The 14,608-nt window shown below is 41.4% G+C and overlaps 1 protein-coding gene across 2 annotated transcripts; it reads right to left on the reverse strand.

Moving 5' to 3' along the window:
- Nucleotides 1–3,649: 3,649 nt before the first annotated feature.
- On the reverse strand, nucleotides 3,650–13,773 carry nceh1a (neutral cholesterol ester hydrolase 1a). Of its 2 annotated transcripts, XM_036554220.1 has the most exons (6): nucleotides 13,742–13,773; nucleotides 9,443–9,611; nucleotides 7,938–8,163; nucleotides 7,469–7,538; nucleotides 7,199–7,370; nucleotides 3,650–6,114 (listed from the first exon to the last, which is right to left on the reverse strand). In XM_036554220.1, exons 2-6 carry the CDS (start codon nucleotides 9,578–9,580, stop codon nucleotides 5,497–5,499), a joined length of 1,224 nt encoding a protein of 407 aa, XP_036410113.1. In that variant the 5' UTR covers nucleotides 9,581–9,611; nucleotides 13,742–13,773; the 3' UTR covers nucleotides 3,650–5,496. The 2 variants fall into 2 exon arrangements, with proteins under 2 accessions (XP_036410113.1, XP_036410112.1); XM_036554219.1 differs by lacking the exon at nucleotides 13,742–13,773 and having other exon boundaries at nucleotides 9,443–9,944.
- Between the last annotated feature and the right edge of the window lie 835 nt (nucleotides 13,774–14,608).

Genomic DNA, 14,608 nt, shown 5'->3' on the forward strand with positions numbered 1-14,608 from the left:
AAGAGGTAAATAAGAACACAGGCGGTTTGACTCCCGCGTTTGGACTTGTCATACTTGTGATAATCGGACTTTGGAAAAAATAAAATGTTATTTTTATTTGCCTCCCTAATTCTGTTGGGTTGTTCCTTAGTTTTAGTCTCTAAAGATGTTTTCCTCATTCTACCACTGTGCACTGGAGAGATATTATCACATTCAATTCTGGATAATTTGGGCTGTGGCTGCTGATTTGCAGATATCTGACACAGAGCAAAACGGAGAAGCTGTAGTCTGAGGGAAAAAATATATAACGAAACAAAAAGTGACCAATCATGTAGCTTGGAATGTGGGACTTTTCCAAGTTGTACAGGTCGCTTGCCTTCATTGGCTGTGACTGGTACCAGGAAAGGGCGAATGGAGAAACTTAGCTTTTAAGGTGGACCAGTTAGGTCTGATCTCTGGGGTTTTCCCCATTGCTGACTGTATGCAGCTTTTCTGTGGCCTCTGATTGCGTGGAACAGTGTGTTCCTGTAAATCTAAACATACATGAAGGGGGAGGAAGAGGAGGGGTGGGCGAGATCCAAACAAGACTGCGCGCGTAAATTACCAACTGCAAATGCGGTCGTGTAACGCAATACTTTGACTAGCAGCTCAGAGCACTGCTCTTCACTTCTGCCCAGCTACGTTTGCTCTGGTTAGAGCCCATTCTAGCTGCAACCCTAAACCAGTCACTCACTGACATACCCTCCTTTGCGTAGTTGAGAGGTGCGGGTCAAATCAATCCGATCTATGACAATTATGGCAGATTGGAAACGAGAGAACGCTGGGATTCGTTCTGTAATTTGAAACAAAATACGCATGCCTCTGGACCTGCCAAACGCCCGACAGCCAATGTGAGTCATGTTTTGTAAAAGAATGGGAGAGCAGTTTTACACACTGCGATGAATGACAGAGCGATGGAGGGAGATTCCCGACTCGTTTTTTCTTCTTTTTTTATTTTGGAAACGTGGCGAGACTGTCACCACAGTGACTGAACAGACGAAGACATTGCAGCAGGCAAAAAAAAAAAAACTGAAAAGCCCGGCACAGATCCAACAAGACAGGTACTGCTTCTATACGTCTGCAAGAATCAGTATTGCACGTGTAAACAAGTCAGTTTTCCAAAGAGTGCCCTGAAATCAATTTATGGCCCAAATGCAAATACAACATCTCGACCCGTCTGTCAAGCCAAGCCACAGCTATTAATACCAGCGAGTATGTAATCAGCGAGTCCATTTTTCAGACTCCGCCTCAAGTGTGTAATTAACCACAGTTAAAAAGTCCTTGGATTATGATGATAGTCATGATAAAGTCAATATGGATCATGGTAATTTGTGTACTTATCAGACTTCATACAGCATACAGTGACGTACAGCATACTGATACAATCTAAAAGGCATTGTGTTGTTTCTTTACGTGGTCCTTTAAATTTAGCCACCTGAATGTGGGTGGTAGGCTCTCTGAAAGCCAGTTCAGAATAGATGTTATGAGACGGGAGGATTTTTTTTTTTTTTTTTTTTTTTTCCACAAAGACATCAATCAATCTATTCTTTGCCAGGAGAATACAGAAAACAGTATCTACAGTTACCTGATAAACATCTGTTTTCGTTTAATATTTTTGTTGCAGTTGTTGCTTTATGTCTCGTAGGCTGTCTGTCTATATGGATTAAGAATCACAGCAGTGCACAATGTGGGAAAACATCAACACCAGGTTGTGAGTCAGAGTCTGGGTTTACACTGTCATCAGACAAGAAACAGCTTCATATAATTAAACTATCAGCCTTTATGAGTTTCAAGGAGCGTAATGTCTTGAAATAGATTTGAGCTATTATTTTTGTTCTGCAGCGTAGTCAAGAACCTGGGCCCCATTGTTCTGAGTGGTACGAGATTGATAATGGATGTGAACTTTTGAACAATGTATGGTCAACAACTTGAACTTTTGGCCCAGCGTATGATAACATTCTACTGCAGTTTCAGATTGACGTGCTGCCCTTACGTTTCGTTTCGCCTGAAACTTCAGTAAGCTCTTAATGAACAAGCCTGAAAAGGTTGCCAGCGCTTTCTTTTGCAACTCATTTGAAAAGCTAAACTGCCACACCTCCGGGATTCTGCCCTTTTGTGCTGAGCAGATGCTTATGAGATGTGCAGACACTTGCTTGTAGGATAAAGTTTATTTATTGATAGCATACAAAGAGTAGAGATCGGAGGCACATGAGCGTACTTGCGTTGCCTTGCTTGGGTTTGAGCAGAGCTCACTTTTGACGACTGCTTCTGTTCTGTCCCACTGAGTCTGCTCATTGGGACATGCAATATTCTGCATATTTAGCATTCGTTTTCTTGCCAGCACATGCACTTAACTGGTTATTCAAGTCATAGTGGGTGTCACATGCAAAAACAAGTAGCTTATCAGCTCATCATTTGCACTGAGTTATTTTGTGTTTTAACATCCTATATTTAGCAGTGATGTGGAATAGTGGTCATAGAACTGGGCTTTTAATAACATGGGTTACAGTTTTAGGTACTGGGTGTGGCACTCGTGTTTGTAACTTTGAGCAAGACTGTTAGCCCAGAGGTGTTTTGATTATATATATCCAGCTCCATGTATGAATAAAAAGTCAAATAATTTGTTTTAGTAACTGCACAAGAACATCTTCAAAACAATCCATAATGCAGTGTTACAGTAACAGAAATGTTACTTGATATCCATATGCATTCAGTGGCAGGTAGCAACACGTTTATACAGAGAAGGTGTTGACAGTTACCCCAAAGCCTGTTGAAACACGGAATTAGTATCATAAGAGCCCGAGTTTAAGTGAAATTCTCAAAATGTTTATCAAATTCCAAACACGTTTCATAATTAAAAGCAGAGCAGACAAAAGCAAGTGGCAAGAAATATGTTTTATGTATATTTTATCTACATTTTTAGATTTGCGTTTTCAGACCAAAGCTTGCTGTTTTTGGATCTCCATGAGGCAAACTACAAGGCATTCATTACTCATAAACCTAAAGGGAAGGACCAGGTTAATTATTAAGAGTTCTCTAGGGACAAACACCCTGACATTTGCTGAGCTTGTAAATCTCCATCTGTAAATCTCAGTTGTGAAGGGTTGTCTTGGAGTCTCACCCGAAAAGTAATCATTCTTGTACTTTAGCCTGGTGATAAAAGCACACAGGTTATTGTCTGGCTTTGCGTCTGACACAAGAATGTGGTCCTTCACCTGTACACTTGAACACTAACGCTAAACGCTAACACCATGGGTACCAACACCACTCCTGCAACAAAAAGGCAACATATTATTTAGCAAATGAACAAGTGAAGGAGGTTAGGAGAGGTCACCTCTTGAGAGGTTTGCTGTGGCTATGCCCGCAGACTTGGCTGGTTACTCTCTGGTCATCATTTGATGTTATTGTAAATCATTTGGTGTTATTGTAAAAATTCTCCTTACTGTTTTTTTTTACAGTGGTGCATTGATCAACATCATCACAGAACACTTAACAGGTCATACTTACCTCAGTATAGATTGTCTTAATGCCACTGGTTTAAATGAGACAAGTTGTAGAAAACATGAGTCACATAGTTTGATTCCTTTATTTGTATTTACATGTACAGAGCAAAAAGATGTATTTTTTTCCCCTCACAAACAGAACTCACAGATACAATGCTCTGATTGAATGCTGAACAACTGAATACAATGATAAACCAAAAACCAGACCAAACCACTCTTTCAACCACTAATGGTCTGAAAAGGTATTTGCACACAGACACATAAGACATGACTGATACAACAGAATTGCACATCACTAACAATGCACAGGTTACAAATGTCCTTTTGGTAATCCTAGCGAGATTACAGTAACCACATTTGTTTTCTAGCGCAAAAATTACTAAAATGTTGCAAAGCAAATTGCGTTTTTGTGGAATGTTTGTGAGAAACCTTTCCTCAGTACAATACCTCTTTTAGGTTCCGTGAACTTAGAAGAGAACAATGAGTGCAAAATAGAGTCATATCTATGTCAACCACAACTCAATTCCCCTTAATATTTGAGGCTGTGCATGCAGAAACAGACATTGAGTCATCTTCAAATATGAAACATGCCCCAAATAAGAAACACATTTGTCCGATCTTTCCGTGAATTTATTCGGGAGGTGGGGGGAACGTTAATCGTGAAATCCCGAGGTGAAAATTTGTCTCACGGTGGAGTATTTAAGAATTGCACAGGTGTCCGGAGACCAGTAAAACACAGCAAACCTTGGCTTTCTTGCATTCCTTTGCAAATAGTTGTAACAGCATGTGTTCTACAACAAAGGGCTGTCCTCCCCTTTTCTGAAACTGATTCACTGTAATTACAGTTAAGAATATTTACTGTCCTGCTTGGGCCCAAAGCGAAAGAGACCAGCTTCACCAAAAAGCCGTATGTTTTAAGAAACATAAATTCCACAATTTCAGGAATATATAGGAGTCAAAGACAAGTTTCACGCATAGATTTGAACAAGTTATATATTTCATTTAGATTTAATTTCTCCCTAATTTTAGTAATCAGCAAACTCGTGATTACATCTGCCTTGGAAAGCCTAAAATTTAAATTTGTTACTGAAACCTAAGGACAATGTATCACATAGCTTTGACAGACACTGTGAATTACAAAATAGTTTTTTATGCTTCTGCTAGAGGGCAGCATTGACTCTTATTGGCTTTCATCACCAGAAATGTTTCAAAATATGTGGAGTTGAGCTTTCAAAAGCATGTGCTAACAAAGGACAGTGTGTTCTGTTTCAGAGATAAGGAAATACACTAACAAATATGACCAAAAAACAATAAAAATGCTGAAAAAAATTGGGAACAGTCCCATTTTTGACTTTTATTAAACAGTGATTTTACTTTTCAGAGCTTCAGGTCACAACATTCACCAATAAATGATGTTCAGGTGACCATGTATTAATGAAATATTAATCTTACATTGGGTTAAATCATCATTTTATTGCTGTGTTCATAAACTTTTCAAATGTCCTTTCATATTTTATGTACAGACTGCATTATGTTCCACATACTCCTTCTGTCTTCCTAACCGACAGATTTAGAACTGGAATGCTTGCATGTATAATTTTACATACAATTTTTGGCTCGCAAAGTTGGAATGGTAGAATATATTATGGATAATAATACTTCCATATACTTCCACATACTTCTAAGTAATTATTCCACATACTAATATATACTTTATATTCTACAAAACTATGAATTTCAAGTATATCTACATTTTAATGGTAAAAGCTGGAATAAAAGTCTATATAAAACAATGTCTAAAAATAAAAAACTCTAAAATAATGTAAAATGTGAAGTGCTTTCCAGTATTTGCCCATATTTTGTTCAATTGGCATATTCAATCGCATCCGATCTTTGAACGTATTTCAAACCACATTTCCACTACAGATCTTCACAGTGGCCTCCGCCAAGAGCAGGTGGTGGACAAGGGGAGGAGCTACAGGTTCTGACCGAGCCAGGCGACGTAGTTCTCCAGAGTCCGCGCGCCCACCGCGAAGTGGGTGGGCCAGAAGGCGAAGGTCATGCAGCCGTGGAAACCGTCGGCGAAGTGGGCGTGCTCGACGGGGACACCCGCCTCCTCCAGGCGGTGCACGTACATGGCCCCGTCATCCCTCAGAACGTCATGCTCGCACGTCAGGACGTACGCCCGCGGCGTGCGGGCTAGGACGTCCTGCTCCGCCAGCAGGGGGGCGGCCCGCGGGTCCAGCAGCGCCGGGACTTCCTCGAGGACCCGCGGCGTCCCCCGGGCTGGCGCCACCCGCCTGTAGTCCTTCTTGTACTCGGCCGGAAGCAGCTCCTCCCAGTCCACCTTGGCCCGGCTCGGACCGACGAGGCTCAGGTCCAGCGAGGTGTGGTTGTTGACCAGCATCGGGTGGATGAAGCTGGGGTCCGCGTCAAGGTACTCCAGCCAGAACTGGATCATGAGGGTGCGGTACAGGATGGGCACTTCCTGGTTCTGCTGGTACGAGGGCGTGTTGAAGTCCAGGGCCTGCAGCACTGGGTAGATGAGCGCCTGGACCTTGAACTTCACAGGAATGCTACTGTCCATAGCCACCTGACCCAACAGGTAAACAACAATAAACAAGGCACCCAACATGGCTCTGTGTGACAGTAAAACTCAGGGATGGTATCTGATTGGAAAAAATGCATCACATATTATATATCAGCCTTGTGATGGCAAATGACACAGTGCATGCTTGGCCAGTCCATCTAAACCCTTTCCCTGGGATTCAAAAGTTGAATACTGATTTCATTTCTCTTGAAAACTTTACAATAGTTCCATGCTGCACATTAAGCTGAGAGGTAATTATACTTATACAGTTACTAATAATTTATCACAGAACAGCCCAAGCTGCTCCTTAAGACCTGTGTCCCAGGAGTGCGGATTTGCTGCGTTGACAAAAGCCCAGCTTCAAGAACACCTCACTGTTAACGTGGTTTCCGTGGCATTGACATTGCCACGTAAGTCTAGCGTGGGCTGGATATAGGCGTGGTCTCTCTAGCTCATTACCAAATAACATATTCAGTGTGTCTAATAGAAACATGCTCATTGGTTGTTGTTTTTTTGCTTATTGTGCAGAATGAGAAACTGGGAGGTGTCTGTTACCTCACCCTGTAGCTAGCTGTCCACATTTAAGTAAATAGAGAGATGATAAACAGATAAATAGTTTCCAGGTGGAGAGGTGACCTACAAACATAGTGTGGTTCAGTTCTGAGTAGGGTCATTGTGGATTTTCATACAATTATCTTTCATGGAAGGGCTCATAGTAGGAATGGCTATACAGCAATTACACAAAGTAGCACCTTGGAAGCTACTTCAGACAAAACATACTATTGTCTGCTGAACTTAACTCAAATACTGATTACATGATTAGCAGATTGTTAAATAATAATGAGAAAACATAGCAGTGCAGCATTTTTGGCCTTTTTCACCTTTTTTTTCAAGCTGGTCTCGCTGGAGACAATAGTAATATGCGTCTGTATGGACCGATGGGGCAACCACAGTCCTCCAAGACCAGACCTACATGCACCAACCTGTCCCGAAGCTTTTCTGACTGTCATGAAACCTTATGGAGGCCCAGTGCTCACTGTGGTGTTTTCCTGGACAGACACATAAGCCGAGGGGCACCCAGACCCACCTGTTGAGCCACCGCCGCGGCCAGGTTACCCCCAGCGCTGTCACCTGACACCCCCACCCGGTCCGGGTCCACCGAGTACCGGGCCAGAACCTGAGGCTGCAGGAAATGCTTGGAGGCCAAGAGGACGTCATTGTACTGCACAGGAAAACGAACGTCAGGGGCCAGGCGGTACCTTGGTGAGCCAATCAGGAGAAGCAAGAAAAAGACTGTAACTACAGTCAAGCTGCAGTAATTGCTGTATTTAAAATACCACAGAGATGCTGTGCTTACTCAACAGAGACAATGACTGCCTTCAATTCCACTGACATTTGCCTGCAGAGAACATCGTAGGACCCCATCCCTGTTGAGTGGGTAGAAGATATTATACACAGTGGGCTTTATCAATACAGTGCAATACCTTAATAATATTCATTATTTATGTATGGAATTTAACAGATCTTCTTATGTAGGATGATGTGCATGTTAATATTTAAGCTTGAGCAATTTCCTACAGTGTACAACAGTAATGCCCTATAGTACTTAAATATGCAGCACTCTGGTTTCAGGCTTGTTTCCCTAATATCCACATCATGCAGCCACTCTTACAGTACACAGATCAATGCTGCCAACTGCTGGGCTTGCACTGATCTGGCAGCATTCTGCTGTTGTGGCAGACTAGCCTGAGGTTAAGCTGAGGAGAGAAGTGCCTTTCTTCCCAGCTGCCCATTCCCTGGGGTGCGTTAACCAACCCGTCACTCACTGGTACTGCCCAAGGCCCAGCCCCCTCCATGGATGTACACCACGCCCCTCTTCGCCTCGCCCTCCTCCCCTCCCATCCACTCGTACACCCGAACTTCGACCCCGTCGAAGTTGGTGTCGGTGACCCGCAGGTCGCCGGTGGTCACTGGGCCAAGCGTGTCGAGAGTCACGGTGTAGTTGAGCACTCGGATGTAGTGGGTGAGGCCCAGGGCATTGGCCAGGTTTCCCTGGGAGGAGAGAGAATCAGATAGAGAGACCAATCAGCAGCCACATCCGCCCAACCCCAGCCCCTCCTATCAGCCCCCCAGTTGGTGCTTTCGCAACGTTGAATTTCCTGAACCGTTACTTGCGACAGTCAACACAGACAAAACATGTGTGAAATCAAGGCGAGGTTCAGCGCAGAAGCACAGAGCACAGAGCGCATTCTGTGTACTTTGCGCAGAGCTCCAAATGCCATTCCGGGCAAAGTTCACGAGCGCAGGCTATCACAGCTCGCCCGGTGAAAATCACATTAACGCATACTGAAGCTGTGAAGGGCATTAGTACTTAAAAAAATCCCTTTCACGCCATTGCCAGCATCCCATAATCTCCGTGAGTCAAGAACAGTAAGCCTACTTGTGACGGAAATTCACCTAACCGTATGTGGACATTAGACTCGGAAAACTGCATGAAGAAGCACTAATGTTATCAAGCTGAATATGTTGGTGGTATCTTAACAAAACATACAGTCATGAAAACCTGTGAAAAGAACTTGTTAAGACTAAACAAAGCATGTCCTTTCGTATCATGTGATCGATATGAGTTTGTTAAAAAGCCTTTGTAGGAACTAAGTGAAAGTTCACAGAAGACTGATAAAGTGGAACGAAATGGATCAAATGAGGACGTTAAAGGATTATGTAAAAAGATATAGATAAGGCTATATATGAAGAATATGTATGTGTGTGTTTTAACCCTCCACACCTTTGGCGACAGTAATTGACTAGTGAACACAGAGAGTTGTAAAAATACCTGCTGGGTTAAGACAAAATCATATTAAGATGATTTATAGCAATTATTTCCACAATACAGCAAGCATGTAACAGCTATCCATACCTTAAATACCAAGTATTGATATTGCTAATTAATTCAAACATGTTTCCAGTAGCCTCAGTAACACTTACTGTTTTTTTTTGTGTAATTACACAAACATCTGTTTAATGAAGAAATTACTTGACATTTAAAAGCTGTCTATATGATGTTCTGATTACAGCTGTTATATTGATACATGATCACCATTACAATATAAAAAGAATTCAGAACTGTAACGTACTTGTATTACATTAATATTAACTAGCTGCCTACTGTATTCCAGCCATTTAACTCTGTCATTGGCAAACACAGCAGGTTCACAGGTGTGGGCTATTACAAACAAAGCTGAACAAGTGAATAATTTACAAATGTCAAACATTTACTCATATAAGCATTGCTAACAATGACAGCTCACAGTAAATCGAATTGGATCCTTACCACATGCACGATGGAACGAAACACTGCATCCAGAAGCATGAGTTTCCATGGTTCTGAAACTGTACTGGGCAACGGGATGTAGACATAATAAGCCGTTAGAGCAGCCAGTATCACAGTTAGAGCGAGGGCCACCTTCATCACTGCGTTACTTCTCCAGCACAGTCCAGACCTGGTGATAGACTCGGCATATTACATTATGCGATATGTGTCCGATGCTGCCAGAGCGTAAATTCACGCGCAACAAAGGCGCATGGGAAATGTAGTCGTGTGAATTACGCCTTGTTTTCAGTGAACTACCTGAACCACGAGGCAGTCGCGAGACCCCTTATTCATGTATAAGAACTGCGTTATTTATTTTAAAATTGAGAAAATGTGCACAAATGAATGTTCTGATAAAACAGATTAAAGCGTTTGAGACACGAAAATGCAATAATCCGTTGGAATTTGCAGAGATGTCACATGGTAGTTATTTACAGAAATTATAGCGAGCTGCTACGATGAATAATTTATTTTTGTGTCCACTTTGTACAACATAGCATACAAAGTAAGACAGTATACTACAGATTATAAAATAAAAAGGTGAGAAAGGTAGAATGCAAGATACTTTTAAATTATTGTAGTCGTCACCTTTGAATTGTTATAGGGTATATTTGAAAATACAAACCGTTTATATATTTTTATGTTACTATCTTTTCCAGATGAAACGAACACATTTTCGGACCTTCTTATTCGCAATTGTTGATACTTCGTTCATTATGCATAGATGCATGTTTTGATATTTCATCTCTGTGACACTAGATGTCACTGTTGTTTCTCGGAATCCAGAATGGGTCCCAAATCGTTTTGAAGTTTAAATTGTAGAATTTATCACTGACATCGCTTAGGCCTACTATATAACTAATGTAATTTAAATCAATCTCCCTTAAAAACATTCTTATTAATTACGTCTCCACAGCATCAATGTCTTGTAATTGTTGGCCGTTAACTCTGTCAAAGCTTGATCTAAGTTATCTAGATACAGCGGGGAAAATAAGTATTGAACGCATCAACATTTCTCAGTAAATATATTTCTAATGGGGCTATTGACATGAAATTTTCACTAGATGTTGGTGACAACCCAAGTAATCCACACATACAAAGAAATCAAAACAAATAAATCCATAAATTGTTATGTGTAATAAAGTGGAACAACACAGGGACTAAGTATTGAACACGCTTACTGAAATTTATTTAATACTTCATAGCAAACCCTTTGTTGGTAATGACAGCTTCAAGACGCCTCCTGTATGGAGACACTCGTCAAATGCATTGCTCAGGTGTGATTTTGGCCCATTCTTCCACACAAACTGTCTTCAAATCTTGAAGGTTCCAGGGGCCACTTCAATGAACTCTGATCTTCAGTTGTTTCCATAGATTTTCAATTGGATTCAAGTTGGGTGATTGACTGGGCCATTCTAGTAGCTTTATTTTCCTTCTCTGAAACCAATTGAGAGTTTCCTTGGCTGTGTGTTTGGGATCATTGTCTTGCTGAAATGTCCACCCTCGTTTCATCTTCAGCATCCTGGTAGATGGCAGCAGATTCTTATCAAGCATTTCTCTGTACATTTCTCCATTCATCCTTCCTTCAATTATATGAAGTCTGCCAGTACCATATGCTGAAAAACAGCCCCACACCATGATGTTCCCACCTCCAAACTTCACTGTTGGTTGTGTTTTTGGGGTGATGTGCAGTGCCATTTCTCCTCCAAACATGGTGTGTGCTATGACATCCAAAGAGTTCAATTTTGGTCTCATCTGACCAGATAATATTCTCCCAGTATTTCATAGGCTTGTCCAAATGATGTGCAGCAAACTTTAAATGAGCTTCAACATGCTTTTTCTTCAGCAATGGAGTCTTGCGCGGTGAGTGTGCATAGAGGCCATGGTGGTTGAGTGCATTACTTATCGTTTTCTTTGAAACAACTCTACCTGCTAATTCCGGGTCTTTCTGAAGCTCTCCGCGAGTGGTCCTTGGCTCTTGGACAACTCTTCTGATTATTCTTTTGACTCCTCTGTCAGAAATCTTGCAAGGAGCACCTGGTCGTGGCCGATTTATGGTGAAATGATGTTCTTTCCACTTCTGGATAATGGCCCCAACGGTGCTCACTGGAACATTCAGAAGTTTAGAAATACGTCTGTAACCAATGCCATCAGTATGTTTTGCAACAATAAGATTGCGAAGGTCTTGAGAGAGCTCTTTGCTTTTACCCATCACGACATGCTTCTTGTGTGACACGTTGGTAATGAGAAACCTTTTTATAGGCCATCATTAGGACTAAACCAGCTGATATTAATTTGCACTGATAGGGGGCAGGATTGCTTTCTAAATACTGACAGATTTCAGCTGGTTTCTTGGCTTTCCATGCCTTTTTGCACCTCCATGCAATCTTTTTTTGCACCTCCTCTTTGCAATCTTCATGTGTTCAATGCTTATTCCATGTGTCATTTCACTTTATTACACATAACTTAATTTATGGACATATATGTTTTGATTTCTTTGTATGTGTGGATTACTTGGGTTATTACCGACATCTGGTGAAATTTTCATGTCAATAGCCCCATCAGAAATATATTTACTGAGAAAAATGTTGACGCGTTCAATACTTATTTTCCCCGCTGTATGTATCATTTTATGACCAGGACGAAAGACTACACATTCAACGTGCTAAGTTAGTTGCTTACATATGGTTGCGCTGGCTTTCCGTGTTAATTTTTATTTTTAGGCAGGTGTAGGCTACAATATACGTCTGATTCCATTTACTTTGCTATGCTGTTCCAATAACCGCTAACTTTATCCCAGTGTGTTTTTAAGTGCTTTTCCTCTCCTCCCCCTGTCACCAGTTTGGTTTAACATGGAACTGGATTCACATAAATGTCTAGTAAATACCTGGATCAGTTTATTGGATTTCATACGAGCATGTCTTTGCCAACTGACCGAAAATGTTCGAGTTATGTGTATGATTACAACTTTGACCGAGGATGAATTGCGGATCTTCGGGAACTAGAATATTTATAAAAATTCTATACATTTAAAAATCACGTCGCGTTCCACAGTTGCGGTTGACTGTTGTGCTGAAATTATCGAATGTCACATAATTCCCCTGCCACCCGCTCCCACATTTATGGTTGGGGACTCTTATGTGAATGATGTCAGACAGTACGACCACAGACCTGTCAGCACAAAGTGAAAATATCTTTTACAAGTTTGCCTCGTCAAATAACATTAATATGTACCCAGCTTCTGTCGCACGTCCGCACTTACAGTGGCAAGGGTAGGCCTCCTCCACAAGGGGGACTCAGTGTGTCGGAAGACAAAACCTTAACTAATTTTGCTAAAACACAGCAAGGCTTATTGAAAGCATATTTTCTGAGGTATCATCTGATCTGTTTGACAAATACACAAATCCGATGGCAACCGCACGTAAAATTGTCTGGGAAAACAATAAAATCTAAAGACGTCTAAATCGTTTTTGCGGAATTCTCCAGTTTGCACACAAAATGCCAAAGTTCCAGCTGGTCAAACGAATTGAAATGGGAAAAGTGTGATTTGAACCAAACTGCACACATGCTGACATGCTATTTTTAACTGGTAAACAAAGACAGTATTTGGAGACAGATTCACAACTGTAGAATTCTGTCCAAGGAAAATTCTAATCCAAAGGAAGTTCGGCCAATAGGCCATTATGTGTCTCCAATAGTGAAATATTCTTCCACATAAAACATTAATAATTTATTCAGGGACTTTATTTTAGATGCACAACAAATTCAAAACTCAAAAATAGCCATCATTTCAGGGGTAATGATTCATTAAAAAAGGTTGACGTGAGAAAGATTGACTTTATCTGAAATGTATGCACAGCTATAGCCTCTGTAGATCTCACGTTTGGAAATATAGTGGTATTTGACGGTGAATTCCTGTAAATCAGTGTTGTCACTGTTTCCCAAAGTTTACGGCCCTGTGATTCAGTCACACATACTGTATTTAAGGGTCTGTTTGTAATGTTTGGAAAGAGTGAATATACAGCACTACTGCTGCTTAGTGAGTAAGTATTGCTTATAGTCTCATGTAAACAGGCAGCAGATGATAAATGAAATGGCAAATAAAATCTGACATATTCCAAAATTACTGTTTTGAAACCCACTACTCACATGTTCAAATTCTGTATTTTTAATGAATATTATGTAATAAAAAAGTACCATAGCCATAAAAAATACAGGGTGAGATGTGAAACATGCCTTAGGGAAAGGGAGAGTTCTCACCTTTTCCAATGTGGTGCTGGTTTTCAGAAAAATAAAACCATTGGAAAATAGGGAGGGCCACATACTCCAATATGCTCCAAAAGGTAACTTGCTTAATTTGAAAAACAAAACTGTTGGCTAAGTTCAACACACGTTTCTCAGTCACTCAGCTACCAGAGTGTTTGTCCTCTGAGCAAACCTCCATAACAGGATGGTCCAAATGTCATCGCAGTTGTAAGTCAGGGGGAAAGTCCAAGATGTGTAAAGAGTCCAAAGCTCCATGGGATAAATCCAATACAGTTAGACACTTATGAGTGTCTGCACAGGAATTTGTTGAGGAATTTTCTTGATAGATACCGCCACGATTTATTTTCACCAGAGGAGCTAGCATTGGCGAGACAGCCTTCCTTGGGGCCCCCCAACATATATCTGTTTTTGACCCTGACCTCAGTTCTTCTTGCCTGCAGGGCTGTGTTAACGCAGATGTGATTCCCATCAGTGCTAAGACAAGCACCCCTCCTGATAACTTCTTTTGGCTGTTAATGCCCGTAACACCTCACTTCCTGGGAGAGGTGGCCCTACATTTATCTCTCTTGACTTTGATTGATCACTCAAACCCCCCCCCCCCCCCCCCCCCCCCACGACTTCCCTTTTCTGCCCCTGGTCACCAAATCCCCCCCAAAAGACAAAGGTGATATTGATCTAAATGACCGCCATTTTCCTGGCGGCACATCAGAAAGGAGAAAAGAAGGCGTTTTGACATATTTTGTCCGCCTTTGGCACCCATAGCTTGGCAAGTACTTTCCTTTTATGACCTGTGAGCTAACAGGCCTCACTTCAAGGGCCCTTTTAAAAAGCTGCTTTCTCTTCCTTGAGGCATTGCACCAG

The sequence above is a fragment of the Megalops cyprinoides genome, chromosome 20 (assembly GCF_013368585.1).
Source record: "Megalops cyprinoides isolate fMegCyp1 chromosome 20, fMegCyp1.pri, whole genome shotgun sequence".
Lineage (NCBI taxonomy): Eukaryota > Metazoa > Chordata > Actinopteri > Elopiformes > Megalopidae > Megalops > Megalops cyprinoides.